This window comes from Balaenoptera musculus, chromosome 19, assembly GCF_009873245.2.
Source record: "Balaenoptera musculus isolate JJ_BM4_2016_0621 chromosome 19, mBalMus1.pri.v3, whole genome shotgun sequence".
NCBI lineage: Eukaryota > Metazoa > Chordata > Mammalia > Artiodactyla > Balaenopteridae > Balaenoptera > Balaenoptera musculus.
The window spans coordinates 6831375-6851656 of NC_045803.1; the positions used below are offsets into that span (position 1 = coordinate 6831375).

The 20282-nt window shown below is 59.2% G+C and overlaps 2 protein-coding genes across 3 annotated transcripts; one reads left to right on the forward strand and one right to left on the reverse strand.

The window, feature by feature from the left end:
• Window positions 1-7631: 7631 nt before the first annotated feature.
• On the reverse strand, window positions 7632-14615 carry EMC10 (ER membrane protein complex subunit 10). Of its 2 annotated transcripts, XM_036833507.1 has the most exons (8): window positions 14446-14615; window positions 12949-13021; window positions 11989-12098; window positions 10970-11074; window positions 10483-10664; window positions 10212-10305; window positions 9030-9116; window positions 7632-8808 (listed from the first exon to the last, which is right to left on the reverse strand). In XM_036833507.1, the coding sequence occupies exons 1-7, from the start codon at window positions 14557-14559 to the stop codon at window positions 9030-9032; spliced, it is 765 nt and encodes a 254-aa protein (XP_036689402.1). In that variant the 5' UTR covers window positions 14560-14615; the 3' UTR covers window positions 7632-8808. The 2 variants fall into 2 exon arrangements, with proteins under 2 accessions (XP_036689402.1, XP_036689401.1); XM_036833506.1 differs by lacking the exon at window positions 9030-9116 and having other exon boundaries at window positions 14446-14614.
• A 91-nt stretch (window positions 14616-14706) lies between these two features.
• On the forward strand, window positions 14707-20260 carry FAM71E1 (family with sequence similarity 71 member E1). The gene is made up of 5 exons (XM_036833522.1): window positions 14707-14971; window positions 15147-15265; window positions 15595-15725; window positions 18669-18949; window positions 19699-20260. The coding sequence occupies exons 1-5, from the start codon at window positions 14902-14904 to the stop codon at window positions 19737-19739; spliced, it is 642 nt and encodes a 213-aa protein (XP_036689417.1). The 5' UTR covers window positions 14707-14901; the 3' UTR covers window positions 19740-20260.
• Window positions 20261-20282: the final 22 nt, after the last annotated feature.

A 20282-nucleotide genomic window follows, 5' to 3' on the forward strand; every position in this document is an offset into this window, starting at 1 on the left:
CCCGAGAAGCAGCTGAGGAAACTGAGGCTCAGGCGGGGAAGAGACTCGCCCGCCACTCGCCACTCGGCCCCGTGTCTCCCCCCCTCTGTGAGCCTCGGCCCCCTCTCTCCCCCATTCTCGGGATCGCTCCCTGATTCCCAGTCTCTCTCGCTCACTAGCTCTTTCTCCCCGCCCTCCCGTTTTCTGGATCTCGTTCTCTCTGCATCTCTCGCTCCATCCTTTTTCTCTTTCTCTCCTGCTCCTCTGTCTCACACACACTTCCTCTGCCTCTGCCCCATCGGTTTCTCTCGACGCACACACGGTCCTCCCCGAAAGGACTTCCCTCACACTGTGTTGTCGTTTCCTTCGCTCACACCTTCTTGCTCAGGTCCTTTTCATTCTTTCTTCGTGCTGCTGCTCCTCTTCCTCCTCCTCCCCCTTCTGACCTGTCTCTACCTTCTGTCCGTTTGTCTGTCTCTCCACACCCACCCGCCCCCAGGTCTCCTTCCCCTCACCCTTGTCTTTCACCCCGATCCTCAGTTTCTTCCTCTTTAATTCGCACACACACACGCTCCCCCCCCCCCCCACCCATTTCTCTTCCTTAAACCGCGCTCCTCTCCTTCCTTCACACCTTCCTCCGCCCCAGCCCCGGCTTGACTCCCCTGCGCTGTCACTCCCAGCCTTTCTGGAAGCCCTTCTGCTTTTCCCTCTGCCTTTGCCCCGCCCCCCGCTCCTGGCTCCCACCCCCGATGGGGATGGGGCGCGGAGTCCCCAGTCCTGGGCTTCCCGCTCTGGGCTCTGGGCTTCGCCCTCCGCTCCCCCTTCCTCGGCTGCTGCTGTGTCTCCTCTCGCTCCCCTTGTCCCCGTCACCTCGTTCCCATTCCTCACGTTCACCTCTCACGCCAGCCTCTCCTGCAACTCCGGCTCCTCCCATCTCCCCCCACAGGGGCTCCTATTTCCTTCCCTTCCTAGCCTCACTCTCTCTGTTTTCCTGGTATCTTCTCTCCATTGGCTTTTTACTCCAGACTCTCTCCTCCGCCGTCTACTCCCCCCTCCCCGCCTCGCTTCCCTGGCGTGAGGGGCCAACCGCCCCCTCAGCCCTCACCGCATCCCTCGTCTCCGTCTCTCATGTTCTCTTTCTCCCACACCTGTTCCCATATACCTGGGGTTTGCAGCGTCTCCCTCTCCCCGCTCTCCCCGCCCCTGTCCCCATCCCGTCCTTGCTCGACTCCCACAGCTGGGGAGGCCCCTGCGATAACCAACGGGGGCGGGGACAGCTGCGTCCCCGCGCCGGTGGTATTTTTATCCTGTCTCGGAACAGACGGTCCTGTGATTAATGTTTCACAGTTTACGGAATTCATTTCATGTCCTGCCAGGTCCTGGGCCCATCAGCTGCACGTTTTCGCCGTCTGCAGCTCATCGTTAACTGGGACACGGGGACACTGTCCCGTGACTTGGCGCGTTATCACTCGAGAGGGGGCAAACCTTCCCTTCCCTCCTGTCTCCCTCTCTGTTTCTCTCTCTCTCCCCCTTCTCCTATCTGAGCCCCGTTCCTTCTCTCCCCTCTTTATTCACCTGGCTCTTTCCTGTCACACCTTCGGCTTTGTTCTGTTTTCCCTGCTGTCACTCTTTTCTCTCCCTCAGTCACCAAATGCCCTCGCGGTGGTCACCCGGGTGTCGAGGAGGGAGACTGTGCCCTGTGGGCCGGGCTGGGATCTGAGGGGCCGCCGCCCACCCCTCCCGGCGTCTCCAGGCCTCGTGCTGCGGCCTAGTCTTGCCTGACTTTCCACTTTCCTCATTTCCTCCGTGTTCCCCGGTCCCTTCTTTCCACCACGTGCCTCCCCGCTGGCCTCCCTCCATCCTCTCCTCAGCCTGGACCTCCCCCTCCCTCCGCCCCTCCCCGTGGCCTCCAAGGGTGCGTGTGTGTGACACTGGCGGGACCCCCCTTTCCCCTGCTTTTGTGTCTGCGCCTCTCTCTCCCTTTCCCTCCTCCTCTCTCCCCGCTCCCTCCATCCTTTTCTCTCTCCTTTCCTCCTCTCCCTGCCTGTCTCTCTCCGTGCCGCCTCTCACACCCGTTCTCTCTTACACACATGTATACACACACTCACTCATTCTCTTCTCATCTTCTTTTTACCATCTCCCCTCCATCCTTTTCTCTCTCCCTCGGTCTCCCCTCCCCTCCTCTCCCGGCTCTTCGTCTCTTCCTCTTTCCTCCCCGGCTCCCTGGGACTCTCCCCAGGGCTCACACCCCTTCTCTCTCCGCTTGCTTCTCTCCCGTCTCCTCCTCTCCCTCTCGGGTCTGTCTCCTGAGCGGTTCTCTCCCCCCTTCGCCCCATCTCTTCTCTCCTCCAGCCTCCCTGTCTCCCTCTTTTCTTTCTCCCCCTCCTGCATCTCTGCCCGTGGCTTTCTCTCCTGTCTCCCTTCTACTTTCTGTCTTGTTTCCTCCTCTGCCTCTCACCGTTTTTCTACTTGCTCCCTTCCTCCTCCCTGCTCCAGTTGGCCCCTTTTTTCTCTCGTCTTTCAAAACCACTTGCCTCTTCCTCTCCTCCTTCCCCTCCTCGGGTCTCAATGCTGCCTCCTCCCTCTTCCTTCCGTTTCCTCTTCCGTCTTCTCATTCTCCTGCTCCTCCCCTCTGTGCCCCTGGCCGCCCCGTCTCTCCTCTCCCCTCCCTCTGTTCCTTTCCTCTCCCCTCTTTCCTTCTTCCTCCTCCTTTCTCTCCGACCCTCTCCCTTCTCGTCCCCGCCCCGTCCCTCCCCACACCTGTCTTTTCCTTGTTTCTCCCCTCTCTGCCCCCTTCTCTCGGGGCCTCCCTCTGTCTCTGTTCCTCCCATTTCTCTGCCTATTCTCCCCTCTGAGTGGCCCCCTCTCTCCTCCTTCTATTTGCCCTGCCCTTCCTCTCCCCTCCTCACATCCGTCTCTTCTCTCTCCTCTCCTCGCTGAATCTTTCCTTCTCATCCCTCCTCTTTCTCACTCTCCAGTTTCTTTTTCTAGCCCCACGCACCTTCTTTCAGTCTCTCTCCTTCTTTCCTTCCTCTCCTCTCCCAATCTGTCGTCTCATCTCCTCTTTCTTTCTCCGTCTCGGGAGGCCCCTGCCCTGCCCAGCACCCCCTCCCCCGTGCGTCGCCCTGAGGGCTCCAGGGGCCCGTCTCTCCCTTTCCCTCTCCTGCCCTTGGGGCTCTGAGGTTTCCAGGTTCTGCGCAGATGGCGGAGTCGACCCAGGGAGCCCAGGGCCAGGCTGTCAAGCCACAGTCCCCGAGGTGGAAGGACCTTTGTGACACCCATTTTCTCTCTTTTTCTGTCTGCCCTGGACTCTGGACATCTGCCTGGAGGGATCAAGTCTGCCCCAGGTGCAGGAAGGACGAAGCGAGGAACAGACTCAGAGGCGGGGAGCAAGCTGCCTAAAGACTCACAGCGCGTAAGTGGCGGGGCCAGGACAGGGTGTGCCGCCCTACAGTTGGCTGGGAACCTGCTCCTTCCTGACTCTGCTGAGCCCTGGACTCCGGCCTGAGCTCGGTGAGAAGGGGCTGCCGCCTTTCTGCTCCGTTCCCCTTCCCAACCCTCCACCAACTTCTCTTCCTCAGGCAGCGTGAAGCACAGCAGCAGCTGGGAGGACCTCACACGACCCCACTTCACGATGAGAAAATAGGCACCTGGTGTTCCTGAGGACCAGCATCTGCTAAGACAGAGACTTCATGGGAACCCCAACCTTCCCAAAGGATCGACAGTGCCCCCTCTAGGGCCCTTCTCTCTACTGAGACGGACCACATGGGTCAGCACGATGCCTGACCTCCCCCAGTACCGCCTGAGAGGCATTCTCAGACTGGGTGTCATCTTCCATCGCCACCTACTGTCAAAAGACAAAACTGCAACCCAGCTCTAATAAACACTGGGAATGACCCCGACAAAAAAGGACAGTGCCAGGGGGTGGCAGAGGGGCTGGGGGAGAGGAGAGGGAGAATTTGCAAAATTCTGTAAAAATTAAAAACTTTACTCCTAACCAATACATAAACATCATACTCAGCAAGCTTCTTGGTATGTCAACTTAAATCTCCAGACTTCATGGGTGTTTTCAAGTCATGCTATGGGCAGGTTCTCTCCTGCACTGCCATGGAAATGCACGTGTCGCTGCTTTGGGAAATGAAGGAGAGTGGGATTTGGTTTACACAATTTGCTGGGGAGCCTATTTCTAGGAATTGGGCCAAACTGAGTTTGTTTCGTCTGCAATGACCTTGCTGAATGGAAGCTGGGTGCAAGCACCCAGCTCTGGCTGACAGCCAGAGAGGCCCCAGCCACTGGCCCCTGACCTTCACCTGGAGTCTCTCTGATGGGCTAAATAAAGAAACCTCTAGAATTGTTTCCAGAAGCTACCTGCTACAATGCACAATTTGGGGGTGGCAAAGATTCTTTAAAAATACTAAAATTAGCCTTATATATTTTAAAAGACTGCTTGTCAAACAACTCTGTTTTAAATACGCCCAAATGACAATATGAAAGCCCAGGCTGGGAGAGGGGAAGTTTCCTCAGTGCCAGGGAACAGGTGACATTTTGTGGGGCAGAGAAGGGCATCCAAGAGGTGAGGCAGGAAATTGGGGAGGGGGGCATTCCTTTCACTGAGCATTTACCTTGCAGGTGCTCCCCTTAGACCAGAGGTCAGGAGGCTAGGGTCAGGGAGCAGGAGGGGGAGAGTGAGGGCTGAACTCAGTGGGGACAGAGAGGAAGGAATGTGGCAGGAAGAGGAGGGATGGGGCTGTGGAGGGGTGGAGAGGGGGAGAACGGTGCCTGCAGTCTGGCCTGGTGGCATCTAACTGAATCATTAATTGAGGCTGGGGGTGGTAATTCATGAGGCTGAGGAGGAGGAAGAGATCAGAAACCAATGGGCCTCAAAGGCCAGGCTGAGGGGCTGGGACTTTGCCCTGATGGCACTGGGGAGCCATGGGAGGGCTGGGAGCAGTGGAGTGGGGGCAGCGCTGGGGTCAGAAAGCCCTCCATGAGGGGGATGGAGTGGAGGGGGCACACGGGAGGCCAGGGAGGAAGTACAGGTGGGAGAGGACGAGGCCAGGGCTGGGGCCACGGGGGCAGAGATGAAAGGACAAGGCCGGGAGGAACAGTGGGCAGGGCAGACCAGCACTCTGGTCTGTGAGGCCGGGTAGCTGGAGGCACCACTCACGGGGTAAGGATTCCTGGGTGGCACCAACTTCCCCGGTGGTCCCTGAGGCACATCCTGGGGAAGGAGCCTTGGGTCAGGAGAACCTGGAGGGGAGTCTGGGCTGGAGACGGCCTTGGGAGCCACCAGGGAGGAGGGGCTGTTCAGAACCTCCAGTGTGGATGGGCGGCAGTGAGACCCTCCCCCAGGAGGTCCCCAGCTGGGGGTGTGTCCTGCAGACACACGCACACGTGCAGGAATAATGCAGGTACACGGGGATTCCTGCAGCACTGCTTGAAACCCAAAGGTCCATCGACAGGGGACCAATGAAACCACTCTGAGCCAGCCACATGGTGGAATGAGGATGCACTCTACATCAGAGATGGAAGCCTCTCCCACTTACGTCAGGCGGTGATGGTGGGGGGCTAGGGCAACATATTTCTGCAAACCCTGTGTACATACACATTTGCTTGTTTCTGGAGGGAGCAGCTCCAGAGCAAGGCACAGGAGACGGAAAGCTCAGGCTGCCCCCGCGAGGGGAACAGGTGAGCAGAGGGCCCTCTCTGTGGGTCCCACTGGATCTTGTGAGTTGCGCGCTATATCCCCAGATACCCTGATCAATAAAGAGAAACAGTGACTAAGCTCTGCAGGGATGGGCAAGAATTAGAAGAGAAGTTTAATCCGAAGAGAGCCCTAGGGAGCCTGCGCGAGCTCAGACACTGACTAGAATATGCAGGGGAACCCTGCTGGCTTGAGAGCAGTCAAAAAAAGTCTAAGGGCTTCCCTGGTGGTGCAGTGCTTGGGAATCTGCCTGCCAATGCAGGGGACACGGGTTCGAGCCCTGGTCTGGGAAGATCCCACATGCCGCGGAGCAACTGGGCCCGTGAGCCACAATTACTGAGCCTGTGCGTCTGGAGCCTGTGCTCCGCAACAAGAGAGGCCATGATAGTGAGAGGCCCGCGCACCGCGATGAAGAGTGGCCCCCACTTGCCGCAACTAGAGAAAGCCCTCGCACAGAAACGAAGACCCAACACAGCCATAAATTAAATAAATAAATAAATAAATAAATAAATCTTCAAAAAAAAAAAAGTCTAAGAAGAAAAGAATGTGGGACTCCTCTCATGGGCCAGTGGCTAAGACTCCGCGCTCCCAATGCAGGGGGCCTGGGTTCGATCCCTGGTCAGGGAACTAGATCCCACATGCTGCAACTAAGAGCTCGAATGCCACAACTACGCATCCCGTGTGTGCAACTAAGACCCGGCACAGCCAAATAAATAATAAATAAATAAAAATAATGTAATCAGATTGACAAAGACCTCAAACCTCGAGCCACTAAAAAATAACAAAATGGGGACTTCCCTGGTGGTGCAGTGGTTAAGAATCTGCCTGCCAATGCAGGGGACATGGGTTCGACCCCTGGTCCGGGAAGATCCCACATGCTGCGGAGCAACTAAGCCCATGCGCCACAACTTCTAAGCCTGCGCTCTAGAGCGCACGAGCCACAACTACTGAGCCCGCGTGCTGCAACTACTGAGGCCCGCGCAACTAGAGCCCATGCTCCACAACAAGAGAGGCCACCGCAATGAGAAGCCCGCTCACCACAATGAAGAGTAGCCCCCACTGGCCGCAACTAGAGAAAGCCTGCGTGCAGCAACAAAGACCCAATGCAGCCAAAAATAAAAATAAGATTAAAAAAATAAATTAATTTTAAAAAAATACCAAGGCAATGTGAATCAGTGGGAGGCTTTGGGGCTCTCAGGCCGCTTGCCACTGTGCAGAGGGGCGTGGCTGGCGCCCCAGGGAGTGGGCTCTGAGCTCCCATGGGGCTGCAGGGAAGAGGTGCAGCAGGATCAGAGTCCAAGGCCATCAGAGGACAGAGGTGGCACATGGAGGTCTCAGCAATATCAGACGAATCACGAGAGGAATTCAAAAACACAAATACTGCCACGGAGCAAAGGACAAGAAGAGTTCTCAGAAAATGCCAATAGTGCTGCCGTGCTCCACGGTCACGTGTGCATTTAGGTCACGTGTGCATATAGGTCACATGTGCATTTCGTGAGAAAGTCAGTTGGAGGAGGGCGGGCTGAATGAGCTCAACGTCCCTTTCTGGTGGCACACGAAGGACGAGGCCACTCTCTGGGCAAGGACAGAACTGCAGAAGATACGGCGCGGGAGGAACGTGGCAAGCACGGGACAGTGTACAACCTCGAACATGTTACTTTTGCTACAAAGAGGGGGAAAGAACACACGTTCCTGTTTGTTGGTGCCCGCACAGACACTCCGGGAGGGAAAACAAATGGACTAAAATGATCAAGTGATCAGGGAGACAAGACTCCACTGCACACCTTCCTCGGCTGTTTTCCCTGTTCACAAAATATCTCTAATCTGCCTTGGTATTCTACTTCGAGTCATGAGTCTGCGGGAAGTCATTCAAACTCACATCAGAGGCAGATCAGCGACAGACCCGCGATGTCGCACTATTTATAACCACATAAAGCAGGAGGCAAGCTGAACGTTGAACGTTTGGGGGACCGTTTAATGATCTGCTACCCAGACACCGTGGAGCCTGATGCAGCCGTTACCATGACGACGGCAGCCATTTTTTGGTGTTTCTGAATAACACACACAGTGACCAGGGGACTTCGGCAGCGCTCCTACATCCTGACTGCCTCTTAGCCAAGTCAACAGTTGCACTGGCTGCTGCAAGTTGTAACTTTCCAAAATGTTTACCTATTTCAATATGTTGCCTTGTCAATGTTTTTAAATAGACGAAAGGAGAAGGAGATATAGATAGCAAGGACCCAGCAAAGTCCCAGGGAAGATACCCAGGCCAGGAAAGGGATTCTATTTACATCATCTGGCCCCTGACTCCACTAAATGTTTGTTTTGACTTTCAACATCACTTCTTCAAGCCCAGAAGCCTACGGAGGGCCTGGCATCCTGATGGCAGGAGTTCTCAACTCCCACTCAGAGCCGTGGGCAGACACAGGCCAAAACAGGGGACAGGGCTGCACGGAGGGATGGAAAAGGGGGCGCCCGTGGCCAGCCCCCCCTGCTCTGTGCCAGCTCTGGGCTGCGAGGAGCCCCAGGATGCCCTCAAGGGCAGACAGACAAGAGGCTAGTGTCCCAATCCAGTGTCAGACAAGTTAGGGGTATCATCTAACCTGGCCAGGCAGGGCGAGAAGACCACGACAAAGGCACAGAGGCTGGAGAGAACTAGGCATGTTCCCAAACTGCAGGGCCTCAGGGGGTGGAGTGGGGGGAACCAGAAGTGAAGTCAGAGCTGGACCAGGAGCTTGGGCTCTACCCTGTGGCAAAGGGAAGCCTCTGGGGCTACAGCGGGGCCACAGGGGAGGGCGGGGTGCAGCAGGGCCCAGAACCCGCCGCCCTTCCGCCACCAGTAACGCCAAGGCCCAGAGGGAAGGGACTCCTGGGGAGGGGGCGCTCTCCTACCCTCATGCGACGGGGAGACAGGAGGGGCCGGCAAATCCTTCCTGTGATGACCAAGGACACAAGCACGCTGGGCAGGAAGGGCGTCCGCTGAGCGAAAGACGACGGGGCACTCACGGGCCCTGGGCCCCTCACCGGCCACCACCTCCGCCGCCGCCGCCGCCCCCGCCCTGGCCCCCGGCGTCCGGTGCTCCCGACATCATGAGGAACAGGACCACGGGAATGATGTACATCCACTGTGAGCCAGACAGGATGGCAGAAGGACAGACGGACAAACAGGGAGACAGAGAGAAGAGAGGGGAGAATGAGCAGTGTCCGGGCCAGGGTGGGGAAGGCGGGGGCCGGCGTGAGGGGAGGCAGTGAGGGAAGGGGGCCCAGGTCCCCTACTCCACTACGGGTTGGGGAAGGGCTGGCGGGGTGCAGGGGCGGGGGAGGCGGGAGGGGGCTCAGTCCTCACTCAGGCCTCGTGCGGTGGCGGTGCGAGCCCGGGGGCAGCAGGACGCAGGGCTGTGAGCAACACGGCCCCCCCCAGGATGAGGTGCCACTGAGGAGGGAGGGGGGCGCAGGTCAGGGCCAGTGGCGGCTGTGGCGTCCCGCGGCCATCAGGGAGGGCAGAGCCGGGGGTGGGCGAGCTCTCGGCCTCTCTGGGCCTCAGTTTCCCCACAGCCCGGCTCTCCTGACATCTCCTGACATCAGGGGCTCCCGGCACATTAACCAAGGCCCCACGGACACGGCGCCCAGCGCGGTCAGGCTCAGCAGCCTCCGACCCGAGGCCCCGAGGGCCCAGCCACACTGGCTTCCACTGCCCCCCGCCCCTGCCTGGTGGGGGGACCACATCCGCCAGCCCCAGCGCCACCAGCGCCCCCAGAGCCGCCAGCGCCCCCGGCGCCAAGGGCCCCCAGAGCCGCCAGCACCCCCAGAGCCGCCAGCGCCCCCGGCGCCAAGGGCCCCCAGAGCCGCCAGCGCCCCCAGAGCCGCCAGCGCCCCCGGCACCAAGGGCCCCGGGCCTCAAGAGCTGCCCCAGCAGCAGCACAGGCTCACCCTCAGCTGCCGGCTCCCGGCCTCCCGGGCACCGCCCGGCACGGCCCCTCCACCCACCCCCCCGGCCCGGCTGGCGGAGCCCACCCGCTCCCTCCTTTCCAAACCTCCCGTTCCTTCGAGGGCTCTGCCGGGTGCCCCCCACGCCCCAGCCTCCCAGCCTGGGTCAGGCCTCATCCTCTCCCCCAGACCTTGGTCCCAGCCTCCTCCGAGCTCGGACCCCGCCCCTCCCGTGACCACACCCTCCTCACCGCACTCCCTCCCGACAGGCAAGGCCAACACTGCCCCCAGCCCGGGCACCCGAGGGGCTGTCCCCAGTCCCCCTCACTGCCCAGCTCCGGGCCGGCCATTTGCGGAGACCGGATGCCCCGTGAGCACCACCACAGGCTGGCAGGGGCAGCGGCAGCGGCAGGGGCAGGGGCAGGGTGCGGGGCTCCGGCCAGGGGCCAGGAGGACGTGCAGAGACGCCGGGGGAGCCAAGCAGGCCCGACATACACGAGGCCCAGAGGAGGGCCGTGGGCGAGGGCAGCAGGGCAGAGGGGGCTCAGCGTGGGAGAGGCGAGCGGGGGGAGCGGCCGGGGGCGGGCAGAACCCGACTCACATATTTCGCGAAAAAGGACTTCTGCTCCTGCGGGTTCTTGGCTTTCTGGGCCTGCTCCATCTCCAAGCGCTCGATGAAGGCCGCCGTCTCGGGCCTGGGGGTGGGGGAAGAAGGAGGAGAGGGGATGAGGGCCCGGGAGCCCCCGCGGCAGCCTGGAAGGGTGCGGGGAGGGGCGGGGCGGGGCGGGGCGGGGCCGCAGTGAGAGGCAGCGGAAGGCCGGCCAGCCGGGGACAGGGCTGGCTCTGCCCGCCGCCCCGCAGCCGCTCCTCACCCTGGCGCCGGGACCGGCGGCTGCAGCTGCACTGAGGTGTTGAACAGCTCCAGGTCCACGTCCTCCACCTCGTGGCCCCGGCAGCCTCCAGGGTACGTCACCACCGACACCCCCACCACGTTGCCGGCCACGTCCACGTGCAGGGTCAGCTGGTCCGAGAGGTGCGACTCTACCAGGGAGCACTGGGGGAGGAGGGGGCGGTGAGAGGAGGGAGGCCAGCAGGGGCTGCTGCCCAGGCCTCGCCCACACCAGCCCCCCCACCAAGCCTCCTTCCCCACCCCACAGGGCCCCCGAAGCCCTCCACGGCCCCCTGCCCACCTCCGGCAGAAGCAACGGCCTCCCCAGGGCCCACCAACTGGATTGTCCCCCTCCAGCCCGGGAGACCCTTGAGGGCAAGGCCAGGTCCTTAAATGCTGGGGCATTTAAGAACCCAGGCTAGAGCGGGTGGGCAAAGCAAGGATGGGGGCTGACCTCATCACCGACTCACCGCGGGGACAAAGGAGGAGACATAGCCACCGGCTTCTGGGCCGTCAGGGGCCCCAGGCCGCCGTGGAATCCGGACACGGTACAGGCCATTCAGCGCGGCCACATCCTGCAGGGCGGAGAGGAGAGGGTGGCGGTGAGAGGCACAGTGCCCAGCCCCCACCTGGTCTGGACACCCACTGGGCCCACAGCCAGGAGGGCCCTTCCCCAGTCTCGCCCAGCCAGCATCCCCCACTCCCTGGCCCGGCCAAGCCCAAGACTCCTCCCACTGGGTGCCCCACCCGGGGGGAGACCACCACGAGGAGAGCAGAGGCCAGCCCAGCGACAGAGTAGGTCCCGAGGACACTTCCCGCAGGTCTGGGTCCAGCCCCACACCCGAACTCCCCGGTTATGTGAGCGGCTAGTTCTCTCTGTGGGCAACTGTGACAGGAATCACGCGGGCACCACGCAGGAAGGCTGGCCAGGGCGGGCCTCAGCCTGATCTCTCCCACACTGCTGGCACCCACGGGCCCGCAGCCGCCCAGAATAAAGCCTGCGTCCCCAGCTTCCCTTGCAGCTCCAACTGGCCAAGGGACGGAGTGGAAGTGGATTGTGGCAGCTTTCCCGAGCTTTCCCCCAGAGCCGGCTGTTCCCTCTGGCCCTCCTTCCCTTCCTCTACCTTGCTGCCTGGAACCTCCCCCCCACCCCCGCCAGCCCCACACCATCCCTAGGGAGGACCCAGGCGGACCTGAGGGGAACCCAGCCCTTGAGGAGGCCACAAAGCAGGGCGACAGGAGAGGTAACGTTCTCCTGCTTAACCATGGCTACCGTGGGAATCCCTTTCTCCTCACAAGCAAATCTTGCACTAAGTGTGAAGCATCATGGCTGAATCTAGAAGAGCGAGAGGAGCTGACCGTACGAAAACTGTGGGGAAGAGGGTGTGCTGCGCAGAGGAAACAGCTCGGGCAGAAGCCCCGAAGTACGCGTGCTGTGCTCTGAGGCACGTGCCCCCAGCCCCAGCAGAGCCGGGGGTCCCGTCCTCACCCGGAGCTGGCCCCGCTCCTCCTCGCTGAGCTGCCGCTGCGACAAAGACAAAGTGCCATCTTGCTGGTTCCAGAGCAGCGAGCCCCGCTTCCGGAAGTGGGCACTGTCATCTGTGCGGGAGCCTGGACGTCAACCTTCGCAGTGACCAGGTCGCTTCCCCATCCCGAGCCCCCATTTTCCCACTTAAAAACTGGGGACAGCCCCACGTGTCTCTGAAGCCCTGCCTCTGCCTTGCCAGGCGACCCAGAGTCGCTCACGTGACTTAAGTGGGCCTCAGTTTCCCCAGCTGCGGAATACAGGGGCTGCAGAGCTCAGGAGCTCCCAACCACCGGGCTTTCTTGGGCAGATGCCAGGGTCTGACTGGGGAGGTCTGCAGAGGGTCCGAGCTTCAGTGTTTAAAACAGGTGCCCCCAGAGCTTGGGGCCTCAGACTCGATTATGAACCCCTGGGCCACACTGACATCTATGCTCTGGGAGTCTGGAGGCCTGAAATGCGGCAGTTTAAGCTGGGCTTTAGAAATGGTCCCACCTCTGCCATTCACTTGTAAAAGGAGCTTGTCTGGTATCCCTCTGCGCCTCAGTTTCCTCTTCTGGAAAATGGGGTTATCCCTAACACCTCCTATTCTGCTTGACTATGCTGAGGAAGTCTGCGTTAATACAGGTGTTTGAGTTAATACATCTAAGCACTAGGGCAGGGCATGGGGCAATTGGTCAAAGTCTGCTCTGAGGTTATTACTGCCATACTGACCTTTCTGAAACTGGCATTTGTCTTACAGGTATGGGAGTATTCAAAGACAGAGCTTCTGTTCGCCGCCGCCTCCCACCTCCCCAGTGTAATGCAAACACACTCCCAAGTGCAAAGCTATAAGTGAATGGATGGCATGTCCCACGTTGAGTGGCACCCGAGTTCCTGACACAGGGCACTGGGTAAGTGTCCAGGTCAGGACGTTGCTGGACTCACCGATCTCAAATGAGTGCTCCAGCAGCAGCCCCACGGCGCCGCAGCCCTCGCCCTCTCGACCTTCTGCCCCCGCCTGCAGGTCGGATAGAGATAGAGAGGGCCCCAGGTAAGGACCATCAGAGCCCTCAGTCCGGCAGGACCCGCGGACCCCAGGACAGACAGACCCGCAGGCTGCGGCAGGAGCCTTATTTTCATACCCATATCCAAACACTGACGCTTGCCCACTATTCCACCGTGAACCGCCCATTTCATGAAAATTCATGATCTGGACGGGCCAGAGAAAACCAGAGCCTGCAAACCAGCGGAACCTCGTTTCCAAGGCAACTATCTCCAGGTCACTTTCACACCTAGCATCATAACTATTCATGAGTTAAAGGGCATCCTTCCCAAGCTAATATCCAAGTGACCTCGTTTTCACTTTCACAGCCCCAATAGCTACGATGCCGCCGGAGTTCCACCCCTCTCAAGCACATTCAAGATTCCATGCCTTCCTTTTCTACAGCTCTCCACATCTCTCCTAACTCTGCATCCTTCTCTCTACGCCCTCAAGCCTGCGCTACCTCGTTCCAGATTTTAATCCGCGAGCTCAAGATCCCGCCCTCCTCATGCATATTCGGGAGGCGGAACTCCTCCGAGAGCCCCCCCCCCCACGCCTCTTTAATTTTAGCCACCCCGACGTCTGATTTGCCAGGATTCCACCCGGGCCACACCTCCTGAAACATATTCATGACTGCGGATCCCTAGCGTCCTAACGTTAAGGAAGTTCTTGCCCCAAACTTCTCTTTCGGTGCAGCCTCGTTTTCACCGCACCCAACGCCCAGGTGCCAAAGTCCCATCCCAAAATGGGATTAGGGATCCCATTAGGGATCCCCTTAGGCCCATCCATAAGAAAAACTAAGGCCCAGGGCTTCCCTGGTGGCGCAGTGGTTGAGAATCTGCCTGCCAATGCAGGGCACACGGGTTCGAGCCCTGGTCTGGGAAGATCCCACATGCCGCGGAGCAACTAGGCCCGTGAGCCACAACTACTGAGCCTGCGCGTCTGGAGCCTGTGCTCCGCAACAAGAGAGGCCGCGATAGTGAGAGGCCCGCGCACCGCGATGAAGAGTGGCCCCCGCTTGCCGCAACTAGAGAAAGCCCTCGCACAGAAACGAAGACCCAACACAGCCAAAAATAAATAATAAATAAAAATAAATAAATTTTTTAAAAAAACAAAAAAAAACCCCACTAAGGCCCAGAGAGGGGATGGCAAAATCCCACAAGGAGCCCCGCCCCCTTATGCATATTCACGAGCTAGAGCCTTCCTAACTATCCTCTCGCTTTCTCCCAGTTGTGCGGCCTCATGCATGCGCAGAACTGCAGCCTCGCTTTCCACGGTTCTTTTACCTCGTCTTCCCTCTCGGTCCTGCGCAACTTCGTTCCCACCTTAACCGACCTAAAGGCCCGAGACCCACGATTTCCGTCAACCCCGCCCTATGTGCACAGCGAATAAGCACTCACCCCCCGCACAGCGGCCCCGGACCGGCAACCACTACCCCGCGCCCGGCTGGGGGCTGCTGCCGCCATCAGCAAGAGCAGGAGCAGCCTAGTCGCCCCAGCGCCGGGCGCGGCCATTTCGGCCCCGTCCCACCAGCCAAGGGGCTGGAATGAGCCGGGCGCCGCGGAGCACGCCGGGAGGAACGGCCCACATCCCGTCGCCCGTGCGCCTGCGCCGGCTCTTTGCGTCTGCGCACTAGCGCCCGCCCGCTACCGGGGCCTGACGTCACGGGGCGGGCGCCGCTCCATCCGGGCCTCCGGGCACCGCCCCTTGGATGACGCCACAATCGCGGACGTCTCCTCCGTGACGCAGTCAAACCCGGTCCGTCGCGTTGTGACGTCACATAGCCCCGGGGCCCCGCCCCCCCATTTTCTCCGTGGGCGCCTCCCTCCGCTCGCCACAAGGGGCGGGACGTTGCGATGAAACGGGGGCACAAGCATAATTCGGCCCCTGGTGGAGCAGGTGAGGCGGGACCAGGTGGGATGGCAGGTGAGAGGCGGAGCCGGGCCTGGAGGGGTTGGACCAGGTGAGGGAACCAGGTGAGGGATGGAGCCTGCGATACGGAGACCGGTAGCCGGGAACCCTCTACCCTCAGCGCGGGGCTGACCCGGGGACCTTGGCCCAGCCTCCTGGAACTGACCTGCGAACTTTGCCGCCCATGTAGAACGCCCCCAGGTTCCAGCCTGTCCCACGCGCCAGCTGGGACGGCTGCAACGCCATCTTCTGAGCGGCGAGTTCGACCAGCTGCGGGATTTACCCATCTTTGAGAGCAACTTCGTGCAGGTGTGGAGCCCCAGGGCCCTCCGAGCCCAGGCCTGAGCCCCGGCCTCCTGACTTGGGGAACCTCTGTTCGCCCTATTTCTGATCACTCTCCCTGATGCCCATCTCCTGAAATTCCTGCTTCCCTATGAACCCTGGCCTTTGATTCCCTCGGTCCATTTTCCCTGACTTCATACCCATATGACTCTTGACCTCTGACCCCAGGATCTCTGATCCCCATCTTGGTGGTTAACTTACTTGGTTCCTGACCCTTAACCCTACCAAAATTCCTGATCCCTCCCCAATCCCGCCCCCCATCTATCTGGCTTCTAACCTCTGACCCCTGGCCCCAGGTGACCCGGTTAGGAGAAGTTGCCAACAAGGTCACCATGGGGGTGGCAGCCTCCAGTCCTGCCCTGGAACTCCCAGACCTGTTGCTTCTGGCGGGCCCTGCCAAGGAGAACGGACGCCTGCAGCTCTTCGGGTGACTGCCCCACCCCAGCCTAGACCGCCTTCCTCCCCAGCTCTGGGCATCCTAGGCCCCCTGCAGCACCTCCTTTCACCCACACGACCTCCAGGGCCAGGAGCCGTGAACGGCTGCTAGCCTTCTCTGGGCTACTGTCCACCCAAGAGAACAAGGACAGGGCCATCCACAGGGGCCAGGAATCAGGGATAGATAGACATGAGGGGGACTGTCCTCAGCTACACCCTGGCAGGGATCAGGAGAATGACCATTTATGCAGCACTTACTGCATGCCAGGCGTCCCCTTGACCATGCACATCATCTCTTCTCTGACCTCCTACTGTCATATGGTGGGGCCCCTTAGGCCCCTCCATAAGAAAAACTGAGGCCCAGAGAGGGGAGCCACTTGCCCTGGGTCCCACAGTGGGTCAGGGGTGGCCTGGGATCAGAACCTTGGGCTCCTCAGGATTGCTGACCTCACGATTCTGGAGCTCCTGGGCCACACTCCACACTGCCCCTTCAGGTCTTTGGTTTTTTCATTGAAAAAGTAATGCAAATACACTCCAAGGTACAAAACACACATAGCACAAAATACACCTTTCTTCCATCCTAGGCTCCTGTCTCCAACTCCAGCTGCAAATACCAAGACATTTACAGGCATAGAGTATATTTCCAGAAACATTCTGCTGGTGGCTTTCACTTTTTTTGGCTACATCTCACAGTTAATGAAAGAAAGGGGGATGGGGGAAGGGAGGGAAGGAAGGAAGGAAGGATGGAGTCACATTGTCACATACACACACACGCACGCACGCACACAATCCTTTGTCTGCAATTTTGGATGTAACTCATTTGGTGGTAGAATCTGATTCTGACCTGAACAAACTTGATGCCACTTACAGCCTTTATTTATCCCCCCCCCCCGAATAAGTTTAAAACTTTTCACAAAGCAGTATTCTGATGCCGGAACCTTGTACTGGGACATTCTCTACCATCTTGCTTTTCTTTTCAATGCTAATTGTATCCCACCGTATGAGTCACAACCTGCAGTTGGAAGGATGCTAAGGATGGTGCTGAGAGGGGGGTTTTGACCCTCATCGTCTCCTTCAGCACTCTCCCCTCCCAGCCCCAGAGAAAACATACCATCGAAGTAAAATCATTGAGCTTGCTCTGCCAACTCAGCCTCAAGACACATCCCCCGGCCCCTCACTTCTAACCAGCTTCCAGCCCTTAGTGACTCTGTGCCAGCGCACGCAGATCCATTTTTGGACACACACAATTCAACAAACTCCGTCCCCTTGGACACCTAGCTTGCATCCGGCCTCTTGCTGTGATGATGTAGTAGGGAATGTCCTTGAACGAATGGCTGCCTTCAGACGGCCTGGTTTCAAATCCTGGCTTCACCTCTTCTTCACTGTCTTTGGCCAAGTTTCCTACCCGTCTGGGCCTCAGTTTCCTCATCGGCAACATGAGGATAAGAGGAGAGCCCACCTTCCAGGGCTGTCAGGGGATAAACTAAGTAAATGTCTGTAAAACTCTTGGAACAGCACCTGGCACAGAGTATGCGCTCTGGAAATGTCAGCTGTTATTCTTCCATTTGGGGAACATACTAATAGATCGAGTTTCCTACTGAGGGAGTCTGATGTGTCCTGTGCCTTGGGGTGACAACCAGTGTGGCAGGCAGGGGACATCCATGTGCTCAGCTGCGAGGGTGTCTGTAAGACCAGTTTCTAGAGGTAGTCTTGCAGGGCCTGAGGGAGGTGGTATGTGGCTACCCAGTGTTGTTAAGAACATGGGTAAGACTTGGGTTCAAATCCCTGCTGTGTGATCTGGGCCAAGTTACCCATCCTGTCTGGATTGTTTCCTCCACTGCCTTGTTGGACCTTGAATCAGGCTGGGGGCCTGAGCAATTCCTTTATTCAGATACTCCACAAGCATTCACTCAGCACTGACCATGAGTCAGCTCTGGGTACTACGGAAGCAGCACTGAATAAAATTGGACCAAAAATCTCTGCCCTCAAGCTCACCTTCTACTAGGAAAGCAGACAGATATCAATTTGTCCAGTGGGTGAGGTCTGTGGAGACAGATGGGGCGTGGGGGTGGGCATGGGGAGGTCTGCAAGGGCGAATGTGGTTGTATATAGGCTGGAGGTTGTAAACAGATCTTCTCTAAGAGAGGAAGGGGCCAAGCTATGGGGATGGCTGGAGGATGACAGAGGGAACGGCCTGTGCAAAGGTCCTGAGGTAGGACCAATATGGGACAGTGAGACCAGTATGGCTGGAGCCGAGTAAGCGAGGAGAGTGGGTGGGAGGGGAGGGCAGAGAGGGAACAAAGGGGGCAGATCCCGCAGGGCCTTGTAGTCAAGGCGAGGACTCTGCTTTTACTCTGAGCCGCGGGAGGGATTTGAGCTAACGCGGGTGTTGATTGGCGCCCTCTGGCGGCCGCATGGGAACAGACTGGGCTGAAGGCGGGAAATTACGGTGGCTGGACGGCGGGGGTCGGGGGCGGCTGGTGGAGGGACTTAGAAATCGTCGGACTGTGACTGCATTTTAACGGTGGAGCCATCAGGATTTGGTAGGATTGGCTAAGAATGTGAAAAAGTCGACTCCCATGGTTTCTGACTGAGCAAGTGGGAGGATGTAGTTAAGATGGGGAAGACGAAGAGGAGCAGCTTCGGGGCTGGGGGAAGGTCAGGAATTTGGCTGTTGGACATTTTATGTGTCCGATGTCGATCCAACATACAAATGGAAATTTCAAGTAAGCAGCAATCTGAGTTTCGCGTTTAGGAGGGAGGACCAGCGAGAGACACGGATGGGCTCTGTGTATGGAAGAAAATTGGGGATGGATAAAATGCAAGAGGCAGAGAAAGTGGAAAAGGATCCTTCCGGGCGGGGAGAGGGGCGCTGGGGTGGGCGCTGCGGAGCCGGGGAGGATCAGACGCTGAGGCTGCCCTTCCCGCCCGCCAGGCTGTTCCCCTTGCAGTTCGTCCAGCTCTTCGTCCACGACGAAAGCCGCTGGCAACTCAAGGTCAAGTTCCACACCGGCCGCGCCTTCTACCTGCAGCTACGGGCCCCGCCGGAGACCCGCGACCGCGAGTTCGGCCAGTGGGTGCGGCTGCTCTACCGCCTGCGCTTCCATTCGGCCCAGGGAGCCGTACCTTTCACGCAGGAGTACTCGGCGCTGGAGGACGACGAGGAGGAAGACGAGGACGAGGATCTGACCCAGCAGGAGGAAGTGAGCGGAGGAGGTGAGCGGAGGAGGGCGGGGCTGCAAGGAGTGGGGAGAGGGACATGGGCGGGGCTGGGGGCGGGACCCCTGGGTCTGAGGGAGGAAGGGGGCTGGGGGCCTGTGCTCCTGGGTCTGAGGGAGGAGGGGCCGGGGACCTGGACCCCAGGGTCTGAGGGAAGAGGGGTCGGGGACCTGGACCCCTGGGTCTGAGGGAGGAGGGGCCGGGGGCCTGGACCCCTGGGCCTGAGGGAGGAGGGGCCGGGGACCTGGACCCCTGGGTCTGAGGGAGGAGGGCCTGGGACCTGGATGCCTGTGTCTGAGAGTGGAGGTGACCAGGAGCCCAGACTCCTAAGTCCTGACAGGGTGTGGCATCTGTACCCAGAGGACAGGAAGCTCTCAAAAGCAGGGCAAGGTCTGCAGGACCTTGGCGCACCAGCAAAGGTGGTGATGGTTTCCTAACTGGGCATCCCCCAACCCCAGTCTCGCTCCCCTTGACCTAGCATGGTGGGATCTGGGGAGGGAGTGCCCAGGCCCTGAAGGAAGGCCCTGGGGTCAGCCAGACAAGATGCCAGTTCCGTGTAAGGCCTGGGGAGGGGAAATGCCCCAGTCCTTAAAGGTGGGGACACTGGAACCTATGGGGCCTCTTCCTCTTGAGACACCCTGCTCCCCAGGCCTTCCCAGGAAGTACAAAGTGCCCACTCACCCACCCCCAAACGGCAGATACATCCGCAGTCAAGGCCTCTGAGACAAACTCTCTCCTGTACCCAGCTTCAAGCCATGGAAGCCAGACTGGACCCACAGACCTCTGAACTCTGGGGACTCTGATTCCTCCAACATTCTTTTGAGGTCACTAAAAGACCAGAGATCAAAGTGTACCCTACCTCGGGGCCGGACAGATGAATTATTAAAGTTAATAAAGATCGGCCACTTAAGAACCAACAACCCGGTCACGAGCAGTTTCCCCATCGTCACCGATTCAACATGGCAGGAATAGCTCTTCCAGTGAGACTGCCCCAGCGCAGTCTTCTGTTCACGGTGTCTGGCTCCTCGGGCCTCCACCGAGGCCCAGCGCCCACCATTCCATCATGGCTACCTCGCTAGAGCAGCCCCCCCAGTCTGGCCTTTGGTTCTTCTCTGCCCGCTGCATCTGGCCCTGCAGCCAGCCCACCTCCTCCCCACTCACAGTAGCTCGTCTAACAGGGCTGCCTCCACAGGGTGTCAGGTCCACCCGTGATTTTGTAGTTGCCACGGCAACGCGGTAGCCTCGCTAAAGTAGCTGTTCCCCGATGGCGGCCTCAATGTGGTCTGTTTCATCAGGGCTGCCTCATCGTGGTTGCCATTCCAACCTGGCT